This window comes from Monodon monoceros, unplaced genomic scaffold (genome assembly GCF_005190385.1).
Source record: "Monodon monoceros isolate NGI ecotype Baffin Bay Population unplaced genomic scaffold, NGI_Narwhal_1 Super_Scaffold_3, whole genome shotgun sequence".
Classification (NCBI taxonomy): domain Eukaryota; kingdom Metazoa; phylum Chordata; class Mammalia; order Artiodactyla; family Monodontidae; genus Monodon; species Monodon monoceros.
In genome coordinates this window covers 43612988-43636657 of record NW_021703780.1, presented here as the reverse complement: position 1 = coordinate 43636657, position 23670 = coordinate 43612988, and the positions used below count along the sequence as shown (strand labels likewise).

Genomic DNA, 23670 nt, shown 5'->3' with positions numbered 1-23670 from the left:
GCAGCTCCACTGTGGCAGCAAGTTTAGGTATGGGAAGTAAAATTTTTGTGGAATTTGTCTAGATTGACATCAACCACTGCAGAGTCAGACTTTTGAAAAAGGTATCCTTGAACATTACATAAGCAGCTATATGATGATCTGATCTTCAAAGTTGAATTTGATTTAGCCCATGTAAAATCAGACAATTACAAGTTAACAAAATAAAAATTTTGAGTGGTATTTTGAACAGTTAAACCATTTAGATGATACAGACCTGGCATGATCTACTCTGTTCTCTATCAAAAATAAAACGGAAGTATTTAGTATGTCATCACCAGGACCTTGTTTGGAACCTCAGCCTAACCTCCTTCTACTTTTATTTCCCTTCCTTAGGAAACTTTTCTTAAGCAAAAGATGAGCGCCCTCTAGGGGTGAACTGTAGGTGCAATGCTGTACACATGTTTTAAAAAGCACTGCAAAATTCTGGGAGTATTGTATGAAATATAGAAAAGGATGCTTCATCCCTGTTACGTAATTCAAGTTATATAATTTAACCACAGAGTGTCTCAAAGTGCTTTCACGTTGCTCATCACTTCCTCGAGCACTGTTTATTCAGACAGTTTTTTGTCCCACAGGGAATATCCAAAATGGGAAGAAAGAATGTTTTATTAAAAAGTGAAAGCGGAAGGTTGAGACTGTTGGCAGTTTGCAGTCATCTGTGAAGGAAAGTTACCAGGCCAAATATCTATGACTCAGACTTTGGACAAAATAAAAGGCTTTTCTGTGTCAGCTTAACTATTTAATCCCTTCCTTTTTTCACCCGCAGTTGATCACATGATCAGATATTTCTCTAGGACCCCAGTTATTTCCACGCAGTTCATCCATTACCACTCCTTCCCCATAATGTTAATTTTTTTCCATAATGTTGATATTTAATTTTTAATTAACATTCTCTTTTACCCTATTCTTTTGTGGTGAAGAAAATGAGCCATTACTTATAAAGCACTTAAACAGGATTGGGTGCCTAGTAATAACTCATCGTGTATATATTTTTGTTTATTTTTGTTAATACTGGTGGCATTTGTTTTATACAGAGTGATAAAGATGAGAATAATGGTATCTTACATTTATGTAGTGTTTTTCATATACAGTATTTCTCTGGACCCTCAGAATGATCTTCTGAGACAGGAAAAACAAGCAATATTCCATGATAACCAATGACTCAGGATGTTTTCAAGCATTATAGAAGCTAAATTATTCTATTTATGTATTTTTTTCTAAAATTCTTAAGAAATTAAGCCAGAGGGCTTAAGAGTAGCTTTCTGTTTTACATATTTTCTCTTTTAACTTGACACATTGATTTTTTTAAAACAATGACAATTTTATTTTCAGATCACAGAATTTTTGTTCTCTGGTTTGAACTCGAGGCCTTCTGTTTTCAGACTTTCATTTTGCAGGTGAGAAAATTGAGGCTCAGAGAGTTTGGGCAGTTGGTACTAGTTCATGAGACCTATGGTAGAAACATGACTAAAATCCTATTTTTTTTCCCCTTTATAACATGTTTTCTCTTTTCCTAATGTGGTTTTACTTGGCATAATCTTCTTCTTCTCTAAACATGCCTAATTTGATTTTTCTTTATTGTTGCATAAATATGATGGTGGAAAAGGACACCTTGCTGTGGAAAGTTTCCCTGATGTAGATGGTTTGGTTCAATCTGGCAAGTTGTGAAATTGCTTTCCTGTGAAATATGTGTTCAGAATCATACCCATCTTTTTTTTTCTTTTATTGAAGTATAGTTGATTATAATGTGTTAATTACTGTTGTGTATCAAAGTGATTTGGTTATACATATAAATAATTCTTTTTTATATTCTTTTCCGTTATGATTTATCATAGGATATTGAATATAGTTCTCTGTGCTATACTGTAGGACCTTCTTGTTTATCCATTCTATATATAAAAGCTTACATCTGCTAATCCCAAACTCCCAGTCCATCCCCCCACCAACCCTCTCCCTCTTGGCAACCACAAGTCTGTTCTGTATGTCTGTGACTCTGTTTCTGTTTCATTAGATAGGTTCATTTGTGTCCTCTTTTAGATTCCACATATAAGTGATAGCATATGGTGTTTGTTGTTGTCTTTCTGACTTACTTCACTCAGTATGACAATCTCTAGTTGCATCCATGTTGCTGCAAATGGCATTATTTTGTTCTTTTTTTATGGCTGAGTAATATTCTATTGTATATATGTACCACGTCTTCTTTATCCGTTCGTTTGTCGATAGACGTTTAGGTTGTTTCCATGTCTTGGCTATTAATTACAACCCATCTTTAACTGTCCTGAAGTGAGAAAGACAGAGGAAGTGCATGTGGATTGAAGTGTGACTCAGGCAGGCCTCGGTGGGTAAAGGGGACCAGAGCGCATGGCATACTCAGCTCTGTGTGTTGGTTACTGCCCTGCGGGACCCCATCCTGACCGTGCACTTGTGTCCTACTGTACCTTCTGAAGATGTCAGACGTGCACTATGGAGTTGTCTATTTTGAGGGATTCAGCAGCTGGCCAAGGGTCAGGAGCTGCATAATATTGTTTATATATATGTGATCTCTCATGTCCCTGCTCAGGCTCTTAGAGTTAGTCTGCTTTCTGGTTACACTGGAGATACATAGAGGAGTACATAGATTTAAATGCAGTGATGTGCATGAAATTCACAAGCTTAGCTCCTCTGCCTTGTTTTTTTAATTGAGGTATAATTGACAGATAACATTGTATTGGGTTCAGGTGTACATCATCATGATTTGATATTTGTATACATTGCAATATGATCACCACAAAACTCTGTAGTTACCATCCATCACCAGACAAAGTTACCTTTCAGGATTTATTCTCTTGGCAGCTTTCAAGTATGTGCTACAATATCATTGACTATAGACACCATGCTGTACGTTACATCCCCATGACTTACTTATTTATAACTGGAAGTTGGTATGTTTTGATCCCCTCTGCCTGTTTCACCTACTCCCCATACCCCTTGTCCTCTGGCTACCACCATTCTTTTCTCTGTATCTATGATTTTTGTTTTGTTTCGTTTGCTCATTTGTTGTTTTTTTAGATTCCACTTATAAGTGAAATCATATGGTATTTGTTCTTCTCTGTCTGACGTATTTCACTTAGTCTAATTCCCTCAAGGTCCATGTTGTTGCAAATGGCAAGATTTCATTTTACTGGCTGAGTAATATTCCACTGTGTATATATCACATCTTCTTTATTCATTCATCCATCTATGGACATCCTCTGTCTTGTTTTCAAGTAGGCCCTTAGGCTTATAAATTCAAGCTCATGGCTTGGAATGAGGCCAGGTGAATTCTTACAGTGGTCTAGTATGTGAGTAGAAAATTAAGTATTAGTGCTCATTTCATAAAGTTGCTTTTCTGCACGCATGTGTGTCATGGATGTCATAGATTTGTTCCTGAAAAGATCCTTGGAAATTGGTTCATCTCTGAAATGTAATTGAGTACTTCAGGGGATTGTCATTTAATGGTATTTATTGAATGGAAGGTAAATACTGAGTTGGCCAAAAAGTTTTTTCCGTAGCATCTTACGGAAGAACCTGAACAAACTTTTTGGCCAACCCAATATTTAATGGAAGGAATAATCTCTTTGTAACTTATTTGGATATGTGTAGATTTTCTAAATAAGGATTGCCTGAAATGTGTTATGATATGCTCTTTTTTTTAGAAAAATGAAGTATTTTTGAGCTTTCTATTACTGTTGTATCTTGTGACACCAAAGAGTCAGCTGATATTCCTTGGGAATTAGGAAATCAAAATAAAAATGTCAGCTTGTGAAAATGGGGACACTTGGTTAAAAGTAATTTGACTGTTTCAGTTTTCCTTGCCACTTTATAGGTACTATTGGAATTAGCAATTACTTAGAGCTGTTGGGCCTGAGTTTAATGCCTATATTTTTTGTAGTAATGATGCATAGATGGATAATTGAATATTAAATTAATGGAATATTAAAAGGTTCTGTGACTTAGGCAGAAAGTCCTAAAATACTGTTATAGGAGGTGGTAAATTTGATACGAAACTCTTAAGGGAAGTTTTTTCTTCACTAATCAAAAATATTTTCTGACGATAAAACATACTGCAAAACATGTAGTCAGTTAAGATAATAAAATTTAGCTTCTTTTTTAGACCCAGAAGACTTACCCATCAAAGCCTTGCTTCTAGTTTCCATTAGGCCCTTTCTTGCTGGTTGCTCTGTAGTCAGAGAGTTTTGACTATACTTTGGATCTCTGTATTACTTTCTGCTGTGTATTCACCTGACATTTTGCAAGTGCAAAGGAGTTTGACTCATGTGTATAAACCTCCAGAGTGTACCACACAGACAGGGAGCATGTAGGGCTGTGCCCAAGTGATGCAGGGGGGATGCTGGTCTCTGCCTCTTTCTGGACCACTTCCTTGACTCCTTTCCTGAGAGCAGCGCAAAGTAACGCAGCCCAGAACCACCCAAAGGTGAGAACATGGAGATGAACCAGCCCACTGTGGGACAGCCATTCTCACAGCCTGCTCTGTCATTGTCTGTCTGGCAGACACCTTACAGTGGGCCAAGCATTCATTCACAGGAAGTGTCCCTGCGTGGCCAACTAGCAGAGTTTGGGGGAAATCTTTGGTGGTTTGAGCTCTAAAATCAGAAACTTAAACGAGGCCTGTTAACTTGCAGCTAGTGTAAATGTGGTTATGAAAACCCTCCAATGGGAGGGATAAATTAGGAGGTTGGGATTAACATATATACACTACTATATATAAAACAGATAATCAACAAAGACCTACTGCATAGTACAGGGAACTCTGCTCAATACTCTGTAATAACCTATATGGGAAAAGAATCTGAAAAAGAATAGGTATGTGTATAACTAAATCACTTTGCTGTACACCTGAAACTAACGCAACATTGTAAATCAAATTACTTCAATGTAAGGTAAAATATTAAAAAAGAAGGTATCAAAAAAAAGAAAGAAAGAAAACTCTCCACCACAGGAAGATTTACGCTGTGCAGAAGAATTTTGGACAGAGGTCTTATGTCCTCACATATATGAATTTTAAAAATCGTTTTATTTTGAAATTATCATAGACTCACAGGAATTTTCAAAAATAGTATACAGAGTCTCATGTACCCTTTCCCCAGCCTACATCTGTGGATTTTTAAAGTGTGGAGTGTGTGCCTCTGGCATCCTGGATTTTGTGGCCCAGAGATTAGGAAGACCAGCCGGGGGATAAAAACGCACCCCTCTTGCTGAGGTGGCTTTGGTTGCTGTATCAGGAATCATGATTCAGGTCAGGGCATTGCCTGTGTTTTGGAAATTGTAACTCTATGTAGTTGTCCAGATTTTTATATATTCTGTTGTGTTAAAAATTTAACAGTTTTACTTGTATGAATTATTAATCTGAAATTTATTTTTTTAGTTTTTAAATTTTATTTTATTTTTTTGCGGTACGCGGGCCTCTCACTGTTGTGGCCTCTCCCGTTGTGGAGCACAGCCTCCAGACGCGCAGGCTCAGCGGCCATGGCTCACGGGCCCAGCCGCTCCGAGGCATGTGGGATCTTCCCGGACCGGGGCACGAACCTGTGTCCCCTGCATCGGCAGGCGGACTCTCAACCAGTGCGCCACCACTACTTATTTTTTAAGTAGTGAGAGAATACTAATATTTTTAAAAACACTACATGAGTGAACACATGTACATGAAGGAATGTTTTCTCCTTGTCCCCTTTCTTGTTTGAGTCTTAAGGGTGATCTGGGTTCTAGGACCGAAAATTTTAAATTGCTTTTTTCTGTGTAGGTTCGAAAACACGTGAATGATCTCTATGAAGACTTGAGGGACGGACACAATTTGATCTCTCTTTTAGAGGTTCTTTCAGGAGACACCTTGGTAAGTTTTAAATTTCATAATTTATTTTGAAGAACATGTAATCCTTTTTGCATATGACTAATTTGTTTTCAGCACAGACTGTTCAGAGTTTTGCAGCATTCATCTTTTGAGCTGCTGTGAATTCTGCCTGGAAAAAGTTCTGGTTAGATTATGAAGCATTTTCAGACTTTAAATGCTGTGCATTTGGGAGATGGAAGTACTTTGATGACCTTGCTTACATAATCAATTCTATAATTAAAATACTACTTCTGTTCTTTTTTACCTTTGGGTTTTTTTTTTTTTCTTATCAGAAGTTAGATGCATAATATAACCCCCTATTAAAAGACTCACAAATAGCAAGGAAATAAGCATCACTTTCTGACAGATGGTCTAACCCCCTCCACAGGTGTCATCTCCTTTTTTGTGAACATTTCTCCCCCTTCTTGGTTACCTGGTCTCCTTCATTAAGTTCTGTTCATGCTCTTCTTTTCATTTCTGGTCTGTCTTGTGTCTTTGCTGTCCTATCTTCTGTCTGTTATATTCATTAGCCAAGGGAACGAGATTTTTTGAAGACCTTACGATTGGTGAGTGCCACAGAAGCATGCGAATATGAACAGCATGAGGATGTGGAGGATGAGGATAAGGGGGTAGGTGTCGCCCCCGTAACTCCACTAACCTAGTCTTACATGCGGTGAGCGCTAACACAATAGTGTAACCCACGGGTTTGGGCTCCTTTTTAGAAAACTGTAGAAAGGACCAAAACCCGCAGGGAGATGGATGTGTGTGTACCAGCAACTTGGACAAAGGACATATTTTCTCTTTAAATTTATTTCTGTATTTCTGTGCACTGCATGGTATTTGAACATATGTGGTTAAATTACAGGAGGGCATTTGAGCTAAAGAAATGTATATACCTTTTGTATAAGTATGGAAATCTTACAACCAGCCCACTAATTTTAATGCAGATCTGTTCCACTTCTGAAATTAATATTTCCAACATAACTGTCTTTTGTTTTATTTGAAGGAACTTACGGACATTTATTTAATGTTTAAGATTATGCTTTAAATCATTCCTACTGGCAGTAGGTATTTGAGGGACATTCTTTACCTACCTTATATGTCTCGTTTTATTTAGGGGGAAATACTTAAAATGCTAGAATCCTGACAGGGCTCACAGAGCTGTTTAATCCCGGTGACACTCAACTGACTCAGCCTACCTTTGCAAGACAGATGTGCTTCTTTTGTCATCACGTCCCTAGAGCCCCCTGATTTTATTAGAATTTGTGCTTTTGTGGATCCAGTGGGGAATTCATCACCATCATTTCTCCTGTTATATGGAACTTATTTTCCCATTCTGTGGTCTGCTGTCTGTTTTAATTCTGCTGCCTTTGGCTTCAGCAACCTATTCATGTTTGAGCAGCTCAGCTGTCAGTTTTCTTTTTTCTTTTTTTTCCCTTTGGAAGATATTATGTGGTAAATTTCAGCTCCATTCTTTGCGTTTTTGTTGAACATTTTCTCAGGTCTGTTTCCTTACGTTTTCCTTCTGCTAACTTGTGACATTTCTTAAGGGAAATGGCATCAAGGAAAAGAGTTAACGGTTTGTCAGTTTTCCTGAGACAGCAAATCATCACGTCCATCCCCAAGCAGTGTAAAACTATTAGCGAGTCCAACCGATTTTGTGCAAAACGAAAATAAAATAAAGAGGAAATATATTACATGGCCTTAATTGCTTTTCTCTCTTCCTCTATCATGGCTAAGTAAACCTCCACTGTCTTTCTCCTTCTTGGTGATTTTTATACTAACTGATGCTACTTTACCTCATTTTCATTAACATGCCATACATATATAATTATAAAAACCTTCTTGATTTAAAGTTTATTAAGAAGGCAAAATGGGGAATGGTATTTAATTCTTTTTGTGCATCTGTAGCTAATAACTGTAGGCTAGAATTATAAGATAGTGAGTATGAAAAGTGTATATGTTCCGTGGTATTTTCTCTTTTTCTTTTGTTTAAATATTTGGAATAAAGGATCTGTTTAAAATAAAAAAAAAATACTCAGAAAAGTCCCAAGTTTAAATTCAATCTCAGATAATACAAAAAATTTAAAATATCATTAAAATATTTAATGGATCTACCCAAGCAGTAAATACTGTTTTGACATATTAAGATGAGCATACAGTATATTTATATAGGATATTCAGCATACGTGTATTTAGCATGATCAGTGGTATCAGAAAATACAGTGTTTTTTATACCCTGCATTTTTCTATTCTTAGCCCAGAGAGAAAGGTCGGATGCGTTTTCACAGACTACAGAATGTACAAATTGCACTTGACTATTTGAAAAGACGCCAGGTATGATGTTTTTCAAAGACTGTAATCATATAAACATACGTGACTGAATAAATATGCATAGGACCATGTCAGGGAATGAAAAGGTTAAAGTTGACTGTGAATTATAATCATTAAACTTGTGCTTTCATGAGACAGATGTTTTAAAATGTTTTTAAACATTTGTTCCAAAGAAAAGGAGGTTAATAGTAGGTGTAAGTGGCTACATTTCCATCTGAATAGGAGCTACTGAGTTTTCCTTCTGTTGGAACTGGAATGCTTTTGCCTAGGAATTTAATGACATTTTAGTAGCAACAGAATGTTAAGAATGTCTATGAACAGTTCTTAGTAGTGGGGAGACAATACTTTATTTTTTATTAAAATTACCTTATTTTTATAAAAGATAGTTTACATAATACTTTTTAAAAACTTGGCATATGTATTTTTAATACATAGTAGTGAGGAAGCAATAGTTTATTTTTTATAAGTAGATACAACTGGATAATCTAGAAGTAGTTAAAAATAAAGCAGTTCTGACAACAATCCCCGACTGGCTTGAGGTTTCAGAAGAAATGATGGAAAAGAATGAACAACGTATTGGATTTGATCTTGATTTGGTAACATTGTGTATTATAGAGATATAAGGCAAATAATTGGTAATTTTCAATTAGTAGAAAAAGGAGGAATCAAAGAAACTCAGGATAATTGAAAGTTACTGAAAACAGTGAGAAATCAGAGGTGGCAACAATTTCGCTTTTTAATGGAGTAGGAGGAAGAAAAGAGAGGAGGCAAGGAGGAGCAGGAAACACCGTCTGTTTATTAGTCCTTCATTTAGTTTATTATGGCATCAAAGTGCTTTTAGTTATTAAATTCTAGCAAATACTCAGTGCTTATATTTTAAATGATATTGGTATTTGCCTTACTCTTCTTAATTCTAGTGGAAGTTTACAGAAGGATTAATGGTTAATTATGTCTCCTTGTCGAAATATTTTTGGCAGTGATTTGTCCAGGATGTAGAATGTTAGGTATCATTGTCTTGAATTCATGATAGATATTTAATTCTTTTACCAGGAAGTAAATGTTAAATATCATCCTTAAATTTATTTACCTGAATGCATAATTGGACAGTTGATAAGCTTTACGTCTGATTATTGTATTATTTTTAAAGTTTTGAACAGTCTTCCAAATGTCCAGTGAGTTATATAGTTACTTATCTTGGTAGCAATCTATGATAGACAAATAGAATAATAGTGCTAGTTGTTTTTTTTTTAAATACTCTTTATGACCGAAGTGTAAGAAAGTTGTTAAAATTATTTGATGGTTCAGAATAGTTTCCTACTTAATTGTAAAATAACGCTTGTTTTCAAAAGGCAAAATTATTTCTAATTTAAAAATCTTAAGTATATAGGACTTTTCGCTTGAATTGTGTTTTTGTTTTGACAAGTGTACTTTTAATACTTGCTGTAGAAGACAAAACCAAAATAATATTGAGTTTTTTTTCCTTTGTAGTTTCTCTATAATTTGCAATCTAAAATGAGTGGGGATGGGGGTAAAACAGTAATTTAAGGATTACTGTTATTTAAATTATTCAGGCTTTTTTTTTGTATCTGTAATTTTGAACCACTTTTATGTAGGTAAAAATAACTCGTGCTGGTTTGAAAAATATTTTGTTTTATCTCTTCTTCACATACAAAACAGGTGAAATTAGTGAACATTAGAAATGATGACATAACAGATGGAAATCCCAAATTGACTTTGGGATTAATATGGACAATAATTTTGCACTTTCAGGTAAGCCTGATTTTCTTAACTGTCATTTCTTTTAGCCTCATTGCTAGTTTTCAGGTGGTTCATGTGAAGGGTGAATTACACATTCACATCCAAAGGAGGAAGATAAATTTCAGGCTTTCTTTCTTTCTTTTAAAATTTAATTTTAAATTTTATATTGGAGTATGGTTGCTTTACAATGTTATGTTCGGTTCGGGTGTACAGCAAAGTGATTCAGTTATACATATATCCATTCTTTTTCAGATTCTTTTCTCATATAGATTATTACAGAATTTTGAGTAGAGTTCCCTGTGCTGTACAGTAGGTCCTTGTTGTTTATCTATTTTATATATAGTAGTGTGAATATGTTAACCCCAACCTCCTAATGTATCCCTCCCCCCACCTTCCCCTTTGGTAACCGTAAGTTTGTTTTCTAAGTCTGTGAGTCTGTTGCTGTTTTTAAATAAGTTCGTTTGTATCATTTTTTTTAGATTCCACATATAAGTGATATCATATGATGTTTAGGCTTTGTTTCTTAAACAATGTATTTGTATTGTTCCTCTCAGTAACATGCTGCTAATGAACTTGGCACCTCATTTCGTGTTGTTGAAAGCTTAAAATACTTGTAATCTCAGTGTTCGAAGACAGAGATTCCCTTTTTTTGAATGTAGCCACATTTCTTTGTTTATTGGCCAGCATTACCTGATTTAGATACATAAAAGTTTTATGATTCAATCCTTATTTAGAATGGGTTTCATTGATATTACAGTTTCTCAACTATGCCTGCTGTTTTCTCCTAGTTTTGTAGACACTAGGTGGCAGTATCGTTCTCATAAAGACATCTCTTGAACTAGAACCATCCACGTTTCCTGTAGAGCTGCACTTTCTCAAACTAGGTTTAAGGAGAGTAAAGGCAAATGTATTAACTATGAATTATTATCTAATTACCAGTGCCAGTTAAAGGCTGATCTTGATCTTTGGTTTTTATAAAATGATGCATTTTTAAAAAAATCATCTTCATTTGATTTAGGGTGAGTCCTAGTTTTGGAACTGGCTTTGGGTTTGTCAATCCCTTGTGTGACCACGCAGCATTGTGTGTGCAGCGCGCAGAGCCTGGCCTGTAGTGGGCACACAGCAGGTCTTACTGATTGACGGCTGTGTGGTGGACCTTGCAGGAGGAAGAGAGAACTTGCCAACTTCAGAAAGGAGCTGGGGTTTTGGACCAAATTTTGGGAAGAAGAAGACTTATTTCTAATCTTTAAAAAATTTGACTGGGATACAGGGTTTGTAGGAGAATGTAGGTGGAAAATAATGTAGTCAGGGCTCATTTGGGAACAGGATAAATCTGGCAGGGATGGACAGGTATAGGAAGTAGAGTCTTGTAGGTTCCAGGACCTGGACAGGCAACAGAGTTGCAGCAGTAGGAATTCGGAGGAGGAGACCCAGGTCCCAGGAGACCAGGTAACCAGGTGTCAGCCTGCCAGACGACAGGGCAGCTAATACAGGTGAATGTCCACTTAGCTGTGCTATTGATGGCTGGGAGATCCAGTATCAGGAAGTGGAAGCAGGACCCTCATTACTAGAGGACCCCATCCTTAGGGGACCTGGGGTACTGAGTACTTACCCAAGGCAGGGATTTGGTCATGGAGCCAGACCCCAGACCTTGTTACCAGCACAGGTGAAGTCTAGCTAGAACTGGCCAAAAAAGCAGATTTCACATGGTGTTTCTCAGCAGCTTTCTCAGGGATCCAGAACTTATAGGGTTGAAAATGCAAGAGCCCCATATAGGGAGGTTAGAGGCCTGCTGGATGGAACCAATCCCATCGTTACTGACAGCTGGTGATACAGGCTGAGTCTGGATTTTGAAGGTCAGAGTGGGAACCCCTGTGGGGCACACCCAGGCTCTGGAGGGAGGGAGAGCTGAGTGTCATCGTTGGCTCTTTTATCTGTGGCCATGAAGGCATCGAGCAAGTCACCTAACCATTCTGTGGGCTCCAGTAGAAAAAAACAGAAATGATCACAGGCCATATCAGGGGTATAAGCTGAGAGGCTGAGGTGGTGCCCTCCGAGTGGAGTGATAGAGGCCAGGCAGGACTCAGATGGGGAAGAAAAGTTGAATCCAGGGGGTGGTGTTTTGAAGAAAGAAAGGAAGGGACTTGGTGACAGGGCATGGAGGATGAAGGAGGGGGATTAAAGATGGCTCTGAACGGTTAAGCCTGGGAGATAAGAACCAGTAATGGAGGTGAGGGTAAAGGGAAAAGTGACCTTCTGCGTGAGTTTGACGTTCTGGTGGGATACCCTGGGCTTCTGTCGGCTGAGCAGCTGGAAATGTGTGAGCAGAGCAGAACTGGGGAGTCAGAGGTACAGGTGATAAACCTGGGAGTTTCCAGAATACAAGTGGTCCTTGAATCTGTCAGAGAGAAGGGATCTTCAGAGGATCCAAGGGAATAGCACGTGTGGAGAAGAGCAGAGGGCAAAGGACAGAAGTTTGGGGAAGGCACATGATTAGGGGTGCAGAAGGAAAACGTTCCATCTGGGGAAACAGAAAAGGAACAGTTGGAGACCTCTGGCTGGCAGCTGGCATCCATCTGGCAAAGCCTATCTCTAATATTAGTGAGCATCTCCCTTTTTCTCTAACACCTTTCCGATCCTACAACACTCCTCTACATCCCTCTTTTTATCTATATTGAGATAGATTCATCACGGCCCTAGATGATAGTCAGTTTTACCAACATTCTCCCAATAGATAGAGCAGCATTCTTCATTTCTAATTGTAGTAACAAGAAAGTGTAGTATTGACTAAACCAAGGGAAGATAATTGCAAGTAGAAAGGAACGGTGGGCAGTGTGAAATGCCACCGGAGAGCCTGAAAAAGTTAAGATTGAGTATGGGTTAGTAGTTTTGTCTAGGAAAAAGACATTGGGGACCTTGGAGAAGGTCCCCCCAAGTTCCTGGGAGCAGAAACCAGAAAGTAACAGACCAAAATGTGAGTAAATGGTTGGAAATTAAAGGCAGTATGGTTAGACCCTAAATTGAAAGAATTGTAAAGCAAAAGATCATTCAAAAAAGAATTACATATTAAGAAAGCTCTTTGGGGTTCAGGTGTCTTTGGAGGACAGAAGAGGACTAGCCACAGAAGTACCAAAGAAGTTTTGTTTCTTTCTTTTTTTTTTTTTTTTTTTGTGGTACGCGGGCCTCTCATGGCTCAAGGGCCCAGCCGCTCTGTGGCATGTGGGATCTTCCCGGACCGGGGCACGAACCGGTGTCCCCTGCATCGGCAGGTGGACTCTCAACCACTGCACCACCAGGGAAGCCCGTTTCTTTTTTTTAACATTTATTTTATTGAAGTATAGTTGATTTACAATGTTGTGTTAATTTCTGCTATACAGCAGAGTGGTTCAGTTGTACACATATATACATTCTATTTCATATTCTTTTCCATTGTGGTTTATCCCAGGATATTGAATATAGTTTCCTGTGCTATACAGTAAGACCTTGTTGCTCATTCATCCTCTAAATAACAGTTTGCATCTGCTAATCCCAAACTCCCAAGAGTTTTGCTTAATATGATCCTGTGGCATATATTATGAAATCCAGTGTATTTTAGGACCTGAGTTACAAGATATTATGACTGTTAAATTATCACCAGTATTTAAAAGTTAGACTAAGATTTATTTAAAATGAAACATAAATTTTTTGGTAAAATTAAAATGTTCCTTTTCATTTAAAGAAATACTTTTCTTAGTCCTATGATAATTTAAGATTAGAACGATTTTACTGGTTATGCCAAGACAGAGCCTTATTTATCGATTTAAAAATATTTGAGTATTGCAAATTGAATATGTTACAGAAGGTAAGCATTATCAATACAGTAATCCTGTATTATTTACCATACGCTAGATCCAGAGATACTAATTGTTACTGACCAGGGTTCTTGGCCTCCTTAATCAATAGAAATTGACTAGAGACCAAACAAGAAATTCAGGCAAGGCTTTATTGGGGCCCCTGCAGCAGCAGGGGGAACAAGCAACAGGTTCCCTTGCTTGTTCTTGTTCCCTGAGGCGGGACGAGCTTGTTCCTTAAATGGGGTGAGGGTAGGGGTGTGTCCAGGAGTCAGACGGAGGGGTGACTTAGGTGATGTTGAGTGCAGGGGGCACATGCCCGTATGCTGCTTTTTGCTCCGGGCTCTTCAAAAGTGGCAGTTGGGTTTTTTGAGCTCTTTGTATCTTTTGTCCGGAATTTGCCCCAACTGCAAAATGCACACAGTTATTTTTAGTCGCATATAGTTTCTTTGTATTTTGTTGCTGGAGGAGAGGTGTGTCCAGCTGCAAGCACTGCAGCACTGCAGCAAAGCCTGTCTCATTCAGATGATGAATTATATTGTTCTATACTTGGGAGACTGCTTGTAAAACTGACTGTAATCTGGGGTGATGAGTCTATCACAATACAAATAAGAATAGGGATGTAGAGGAGGGTGTGTTGTGGTAGGATTAAGAAGGTCTTAGAGAATAAAGGAAATTATCACTGATGGGCTTTGCAAGAGGAATGCCAGTTACCAGGCAGAGACTGAAGTGGGGCCATTCCTGGGGGAGGGAGCAGTGTGCAGTGGCCTGAAAATGGGCATTTGCTCTGTTTGGCAGGGCTGGAAGCAATTGCAAATCACTGGTTTCGCCTCTATCATCATGTTAGTGCAAATACCAGCCATTATACTTTGAAATTCTCTTGAATAATGTTCCATTGCCAATGAAGACATTGAAAATCAAATTAAAAAGAAACAAACCAACAAACCTGAAGCTTTATTTTTACCAGCTTGTCTTCTAGGATATTCAGTTATTTTTCTGTTGGAGATTAATTTCCCCTTGAAATGATTAAGGAAAACCTCACCATGCAGGTCTGTTATTGACAAATATCAGCCACATTGCTAACTTGACTATTTAATTGAATATTTTTATTTAGAAAAATGAGTTCCATCTTTGATCAGTCTAAAGACAACCTAGAGAAAGGCAATTATCAATTTTCTTTCCATTTTTTAAGATAAATTTATTTAATTAATTTATTTTTGGCTGTTTTGGGTCTTCGTTGTTGTGCACAGGCTTTCTCTAGTTGTGGTGCGCGGGGGCTACTCTTCATTGCGGTGTGCAGGCTTCTCATTGCAGTGGCTTCTCTTGTTGCGGAGCACAGGCTCTAGGCATGCGGGCTTCAGTAGTTGTGGCTCGTGGGCTCTAGTCAGCTTATGCATAAGACTAGTCATGCGATACTAATTTCCTTTTTACCATATTGATGACTCAGTGTTAGAAATATGCACACTTTAGGTCATCGGGTTCCATACTGATTTATTATGTATACACCATGGCCCTGGTAAAACTGTGTAATATTTAACTAGGGTACAATTATAAAAGTTACAAGTAAAGTTCAACTGCCTTAATTCACGTATAAGTACACACAGATGTTTCTTCTGGCTAAGAGTTCCATGCTTTAAATCATAAAATTTATCAATTTCCTCATATGAAAATCCTAATGATCATAAAAAGAGAAATGGCTTGGAAATTTGTCATATGAAAAGTATGACAAACTATTCGAAGAGATTGATTTTAGAAACAATTTGAATAGAGTGTTTTAGGCATTTAGCATGTATTATCTCTCCTTCAGCTGTTGAATCATCCTGTTCTTTTTTTATGGCTGCTGTTTTTGAATAAGAGTCAGTACAGTTTATAGAGGTTTTTGAGCCCTTTTTGGGGGGGCAAGTGCCAACATTAGATTGTGTTTCTTAAGAAAAAAAACTTGTATGGTGGAGAATCTCTGAAACTAAATTTGAAAGGCACTTTGAAACTAAGTTTGACTGGCATTTGCTTTCTGTTTGTGCTCATGTTTGCTGAATCACCAGTGGTTCCAAAGGTTAATTCAAACTTTGGTAGTGTAACCGCATTTCGGAAAACTGAAAGTAAAGCAAGGGTCAGAATTTTTTTGTGCAGTAAAGTTAAGGGTTTGCCTTGAAAGCTCATCAGCGTGTCATTTGACAGTGAGCAGTGATGTTTGTCCAAGAGGATTGGTGGCCAGAAGTAAGCCACGGGGTGTCTAATGAGACCCAGGGACCGGCTGGGCAGGGTGCCACGGCATTTCTTGCGGGTGCCTTTCTCATAAGCAAAATGGCCTCATGCTGAAAAGGATGGTCATGAAGTCTGAGGAATTAGACTGCATGGAGATCTGAGTAAGCCCTGGCTTTTGAAATGAGTGACACTGAACAACTGTGATTTCCTGCAAATCACATGGGGAATGTCTGTGGATGTGTCCGAGCGGAGAAAGAAGAACAATATTTAGATCCTGCCAAAACTCCTCTGAGCCTTGAAAAATATTCTGCTGGAAGAAGAAAATACTTTAGAAGAGAACCGACCAAGAAAACTGTAGGTGACACAGAGTCAGGAGAGCCAAACCATGAAAATGAAGGGAAGAGGAGTAGCATCCTGGTCTCCAGGGAGCAGGCAGCCCCCTGGTCCAAGGGGCTGGTGCAGGAGGGATGTGCCAGCCCCAGCCTCACTCTGGAAATGGGTGTCCAGCATGAGATGGTGAGCGGTCGGTGTCACCCTGGGAGCCCTTCTCCTCCTCAACACCAGGAAACAGAAGTCAAAGTTAGTGAACTAGAGGAAAGGATTTCAGAAAAAGACAGCACTCCCTACTGTGCAAAGAGGAAGGACCATTTCGATGATGTCAACCCAAGAGAAATAACATTCCAGAGAAGAACTGATAGTTTTTCTTTCCAAAAGGCAGCCAGCTTAAATTCCATTCACTGTGGTACAGAGAGAGTGCTTGAAAAAAGTGGGTTTTCTGAAGACCCATCAAAAAATGACTGCGGTGTTCAAGAAAAGCAAAACATGGAGAGATCTTGCCCTCATGCAACACATCATTTCCAGTTTGAAAAAAAGAGATGTGCTTCCCTCTGTGATAACGTGTCCTTTCCTTCCAAGGACACAAGTGGAAAGGAGGTAAGTGCAGCACAGAGCCTGAGTTTAACGTGCAAATAAGGACTCCAGGTGCTCACACCTGGCTGAGGTTCCGTAATTTGTCCTTTGTAAACATTCTTTTCATATTCATTTATGTGAAAGCTGTAGAGTTCTTGGTGCATTTCATTTGTAGCCTTAGGTTTGATTAACTATGATTTTATTTTTGGTGGTACATTCTTTAATCCCACCTTTATTTCAAGCCCTATACGTTTTTGTTACTGTTGGAAGACTTAGTGAACCACTGCTCTAAGATAACGCACGTCTTTTGAATTTCTGTAGTTCATGTGTCTTGACTTTTCCGATGGAATAGCCTTTGGAAACAAAAGTTAAATCAAAAAGCAGTTATGACAAGACAGATGTAGGGAGGAGATGCTACAATGATCAGTCAGCCCTGACCTGCTGATCTGTAAGTTTGATTGCTGATCCAAAACCCCAATTCTAGTTCTCTGTCCGTTTCCATACACAGGGACACTGACATAATTGCTTTCAGTTCCGTGTGTGTATCTGTGTATGCTTCTGTGTGTGTGTGTGTGCTTTGGGGGTGACAGGCACAGATGTAACTGCCCAAATCTATTCTGTCTCTTTGTTACGTGAGTTACTCCCCGGCCAAGTCTAAAATCAGAACTCACTTGGGCAATGGGTCATAGGAATCTGAATATGACTCAGGCTGCCAGGAAGTTGTGATCTGTATTCCTAACATGGATATTTAGCTTTAGACAAGTTGCTTCTCTGGGGTTTTTACTTGTCTTTAAAATGTAAGTGAATATTGATTTACTTGCCTGAGAAGTGCATCACCCAAGCAACGTCCAGTACATGGTACCACTTGGCAGCTGATGGCTTTTTCATTTAAGCTGTTCCTAACTTTGCCTTTTAGGAAAAAATCTGGACGTTAAGTGGTATATGGAACATGAAACCATTCATGGCAAGATCGTTGTATTGCTGGGCAGAGATCCTTGACCCAGTGGTCAGATGAGGTTTTAGTAGGGTCTAGGTGTGCAGTCATCATTGGCCTTGGCCGCTTGTCCTCCTGAAGCTGGTTCCCCTGTTTGTATCCACCAACACGCCTTGCCAATGTTATGTCGTGCATTCTATTTACATTTTACAGTGGTTACATTTAAAAAGAAAGCATCCGGTCTAGGCCTTGTCTATGTAGGTCTGGCATGAAGGTCAGTGAAAAAGAAAGCCGCTTGGCTGCTGTGTGTTTATGAATGTAACCACTTGCTTTGCTCACATATGTTTTCCATCTGTTTTTTGCATAATTTGGCTTCAAGTAAGCCTCACATGTTTTCATTAGTGGAAACTCATAAAATCTGTTTCCTAGTGGTGCATAAGCCTTTTTTCCCACTTGAATTATACTCATGCCAAGGATTTTACCCCTTCTTTCTACTTTGTGTAGCTAATGATTTTTGAAACTTCAATAGAAAATACATGTGAAAATAGGTCATAAACCTTCAGTCAGATTTGTTAAATAATTGTGATATGGAGGTACTTAAAGCCTCATGTCTTCTAGGGAAATGCTGAATGAGATAATCCTTATTTTTTTTCACTTTTTAAAAATTTTTTATTTTATATTGGAGTATGGTTGATTTACAATGTTGTATTAGTTTCAGGTGTACAGCAAAGTGATTCAGTTATATATTTATATATATCCATTGTTTTTCAGATTCTTTTCCCATTTAAGTTTATTATAGAATATTGAGTAGAGTTCCCTGTGCTATACCGTAGGTCCTTGTCAATTATCTATTTTATATATAGTAGTGTGTATATGTTAATCCACAACTCCTAATTTATCCATTCCCCCCACTTTCCCCTTTGGCAACCATAAATTTGTTTTCTAAGTTTGTGAGTCTGTTTCTGTTTTGTAAATAAGTTCATTTGTATCATTTTTTTTTAGATTCCACATGTAAGTGGTATCATATATTTGTCTTTCTCTCTCTGACTTACTTCAGTTCGTATGATAATCTCTAGGTCCATCCATGTTGTTGCACATGGCATTATTTCATTCCTTTTAATGGCTGAATAATATTCCATTGTATATATGTACCATATCTTCTTTATCCATTCCTCTGTTGATGGACATTTAGGTTGTTTCCATATCTTGGCTATTGTAAATAGTGCTGCTATGAATATTGGGTTGCATGTATCTTTTTGAATTATGGTTTTCTCCGGATATATGCCCAGGAGTGGGATTGCTGGATCATATGGTAGCTCTGTTTTTAGTTTTTTGAGGAACCTCCGTTTCTGTTCTCCTTAGTGGCTGCAACCAACTTACATTCCTACCAACAGTGTAGGAGGGTTCTCTTTTCTCCACACCTCCTCCAGCATTTATTGTTTGTAGACTTTTTGATGAGGGATAGTCTTTATTTTATCTGAGGAGTTTGACATCTTAACTTCCCCGTGGTCCAGATAAAGACTGGTGGCAGAGTCAGACCAACAGCTTGGCTGCTCGTAAATGCATTCTTCCCGGTACTTTGGAGGTGGCCTCTGCCTAATTATCTTTGCTCAGAACTGTGCACAGCCCTCTTTATCTTGCATTGGATTCTCCATTTTTCATTGCAGAATTGGATGCAAATGAGAGCTCTCAGCCCCTTCACTAGTATTCCATCCCAGAAATGGCCCGTTAGCCAGCATTCCTTTGCAAGACATTGTCCCTTCAGAATCTTTTCCATATCTTCTCTATTTGGGCCATTTTTACTCATTCATTTGTGTGTGCACGGTTGGGCTCAGTGATGTTTGGGTTAATCTCCAAAGTAGAATATTGCACAATTCTTTGAACTTATCTTAAGCTTAGACTTAGTTTAAGCCTCTGACTTGAACTTCCCAGGTCCTGTGATATTTGTCATTCTTAGTCTAGGTGACCAGCCCACCTCCTCTTTAATCCTTGCCATTGTAAGCCAACATCGGGTGGCCCTCCAGGCCCTGGGGTTCTGTGGAGCAGACTCAGCCGCCCCTTCTTGGGCATCTACTGAATGTCAATCTCATAACCTGTGATAACTTCACTAGGGTAAAGAGGTGTAAGTAAACAAAGGAAGCACCTTAGATTTGCATATTGCTTTGGAAGTGGAAAAACACTTTCAGACACATTGTGTCTTTTGATCATTCTTAACAACTGTATTAAATAGGTGAAATAGACAGTTCCTCTTTGGAAGGAAGAAATGGAAACTCAGGTTAAATAAGGTCCTTAAGGGAACACAGCAGATGGGAGTAGCTGAGTTTAAATGATGGCACAGCATCCTACTTTGATGAGCTGTCAGAGTTCTGAAGGAGATGCTGTGAACTTGGAACAGGGGTTGATGTTTATAAGAGCTAATGTTCATCTGGGGAGGATGAGTGTTGCCAACAGAGGTGGCAGAGGCAGAGCACGTTTGGGGACAGGGAGTGATGAGCTCAGGGTCTGCACCTTGTGCAGGGCCCCTTCTTTGTCTGACTCACATGCTTCCCGGACTTGTGACGGGGAGTCCTGCCTTTCCCCTCAAGCTGTGCCCACAAAGCATTCTTCTTTCTTGAGTTTCACAAATCCCACCTCTTCCCAGTCTTGTGATGTTGCTCTCAGCCAAGATTTTTGTTGTCTCTATTTATAGGTCATTGGTTCTCTAACAGACCACATGTAAGTGTCACCTAAGGAGCTTTTAAAAATATAGGTGCCTGGGGACTTACCAGTGGTAAAGAATCCACCTTCCAGTGCAGGGAACGAGGGTTCAATCCTGGTTGGGGAACTAAGAACCCACATGCTTGGTGTCACCTAAGCCCGTGTGCCACAGCTACTGAGCTTGTGTGCCTCAACTAGAGAGCTCACCTGCAGCAAACTAGAGAGCCCACTTGCTCTGGAGCCCGCGCACCACAACTAGAGAGAGAAAACTCGCATGCCACAACTAGAGAGAAGCCTGTGCACCACAACTAGAGAGAAGCCCGTGCACCACAACTGGAGAGAAAACCTGCATGTCACAACTAGAGAGAAGCCCGTGCACCACAACTAGAGAAGCCTGTGTGCTGCAACAAAAGATCCTGCGTGCTGCAACTAAGACCCGATGCAGCCAAAAAATAAAAAACAAAAAAAAAGATAAAGAAAATAAATAAATAAAATAAATATTAAAAGAAAAATATAGGTGCCCGGATTTCAACTCTAGTGATTCTAATATAATGGATCACCGTGGGCCAATGATTCTGATGGTCAAGACTGTGGCTAGGGTGCTCGTTACTCTTCATATTCTCAAGTGGACCCCAGGGTCCCTGTGGTGCTAGAATCATCTCCAGGTGAAGCTTTACCCTGGATTTAACTGTATCAGAATATCTTATGACGGAATGTGAGAGCACTGCATATGTTTCAGGCGCCCTCTCACATGTATCTTGAAAACATGCTAAGTTCTGAGAACCAGCTTCACCCTTCATTTTCTCCTCATCGTGGGTTTTCTGACAAGCAGCGTGGATCACGGGCCTGGAGGCAGGAGGTGTGAGTTCTCGCCAAGCTTTGCCGCCAGAGAGCTGTGTGCCTTGGACGCCTTCTTCATTTCTCCGGGTCTCGGCTTCATTTTCCAGAAAAGGAGGATGTGGGACTGGATGACGACACGACTGTTATTAGGCATGGTATTTGTGGAGTCCTACTGCATGCCAGACACCCCCCACTGTGCTGTTTAACCATCATGAAATGGTTCTGTTGTTTGCTGCGTTTACAGAGGAGGACATAGAGCCTCAGGAGACGTAGTGACTTGCTCAAGTCACTCAGCCAGGACGTGGAAGGGCTTGGATCTCACCCACAATTATCTCCAAGCTGAACTTTGAACTGATGTCATTTCCCTACCTTTCCCCACATACAGCTCTTTCACTTTTAAATTCCTACAAATCCATGCATTTCATTGCATACCTTTCTGTTGAGTGTTTTCACCCCTTCCTTCCATCCGTCACTTCTTTGATTCCTCTACCAGACATTTATTAGGCACCTGTTATATACTGAACCAACACTAGGCACTTATATCCCATTGTTTGTTCATTATAAATGATGGGGACCGTGGCTATAAACTTAGTCACCTGAAAGGCTTTGGGGATGAGGATGCTTAATATAGTTGTTCCCCCTTTACCCGCAGGGGATACATTCCAAGGCTCCCAGTGGAGGCCTGAAACTGGATAGTACTGAACCCTCTGTGTATGTACTGTGCTTTTTCCTGTACTTACATACCTATGATAAAGTTTAGGTACATTAGGAGACTATCCAAGTTGCCAGCATCACTGCTTTTGCACTTTGTTATTAAGTTATTAAGTAAAATAAGGGTTCCTTGAACACAAGCAGTGGGATACCGCAACAATCAGTCTGATAACCAAGACATATACGAAGTGACTAGTGAGATGATTCCTGTTGGGGGTGGGGCAGACCGGGATGGTGCGAGATCTCATCCTGCTCCCCAGAATGTCGTGCCATTTAAAACTTAAGAATTGCTTATTCTGGGAATTTTCCATTGAATATTTTTGGACCGTGTTTGACTTTGGTTATTGAAACCACGGAAAGCAAAACTGTGGACAAGGGGGACTGTTGTCATTTTAACGTCCCACCCTGTCATATAGCTGTGTTAACTACTGAACACTGAACTCTTTTCATGTTCCTTTTCATCCTTTGGTGAATTGCAGTAAACAGGGCAGTGACATACAGGAGAGAAGCCAAGGAGGGAAGGGTGGCGAAGGGTGTGGATAGTGTACAAATTACATTATCAGCATCTGAGTAATGATGGGTTAGATATTTTCATTCATTGACTTTCTAAATTATAAAAACAAAATAATTGAGAGCTATCTCAAAATGTTAGAATAATACATTAATATTCAACCTCACTGAAATGTAATATTTATTCAGTATTTTTTTCTTTAACCAAGTCTTCTGTGAATCTTAGGCTATAGAATCGTGCTTAGAATTCAAGGACTAGGGTGAAATCTAAATATTTCTACTTTTCCACGGTAGCTTTGCTCTATAGATCTTGAAAGCAAAGGTCATTTGGTTTATAGTTGACTAATTAGCATTTCTTTCTGAACCATTTCATCTTTTTTAATGAAAATGAGTTTATAGATTTTTAAATTTCTAGTCTTCATTTGGATTTCATGACCCAGTTTGTGAAAGTTTAGTTATAAAATGTTGCACAGAATTGGATCTCTATCAGCAATAGAATGCCTCTATCTTTTCAGTTAAATGAAGGACATGCCAAGTTTAAAATCCTTTACTATACAAGAAATATAGTCATATCTGTGTTTGTTTTCCCCCATAATTTGAATAAGAAATAAATGAGCATTTGCTAAAGGTAGCCATCAACGTAGAGCATTAGCACTTGAACTTTATCAACTTTTTACTTTTATCCTCAATTTAACTCTTCCTTTTAGGAAGGCAGTTTTTTAACCAGATAGCATTTTCAAAATATGTGTGCTGTCTTTACAGTTAAGAATATTTTGTGGAGCCTTTTCACACATTTTTGAAACTTGGAAGCAGACTCTAAAAATGTGTTGATTACATTGGTTTCTGCCAAAATAGTTGAAACATCGTTAGAGATTATCTTTGGAAGCAAACATCTTGGCTTGGAAATATTTGAGTGTTTTGACACATTCAATGTGGAATTTGCTTTTGCCTGAATACAGTGTCAAGCAATGTGAGCAAAAAAATGTAGGGAATAATCCTCAGTCTGGTGTAGTCACTTCCACTCATGTGGGGCAGGC

The 23670-nt window shown here is 38.9% G+C and overlaps 1 protein-coding gene across 16 annotated transcripts in view; it reads left to right on the top strand.

Moving 5' to 3' along the window:
- Positions 1-23670, top strand: part of DST (dystonin) — a 497869-nt gene that overhangs the window by 251414 nt on the left and 222785 nt on the right. For 14 of the 16 annotated variants that reach the window (XM_029242504.1, XM_029242501.1, XM_029242518.1 and 11 more), the window contains 3 exons: positions 5819-5908; positions 8165-8242; positions 9917-10009. In XM_029242504.1, the coding sequence (XP_029098337.1) occupies positions 5819-5908; positions 8165-8242; positions 9917-10009 (261 nt within the window). Of the gene's footprint in view, positions 1-5818; positions 5909-8164; positions 8243-9916; positions 10010-15952; positions 16966-22216; positions 22222-23670 lie in introns of those variants that run through there. The other 2 variants (XM_029242505.1, XM_029242514.1) reach the window with 2 other exon arrangements.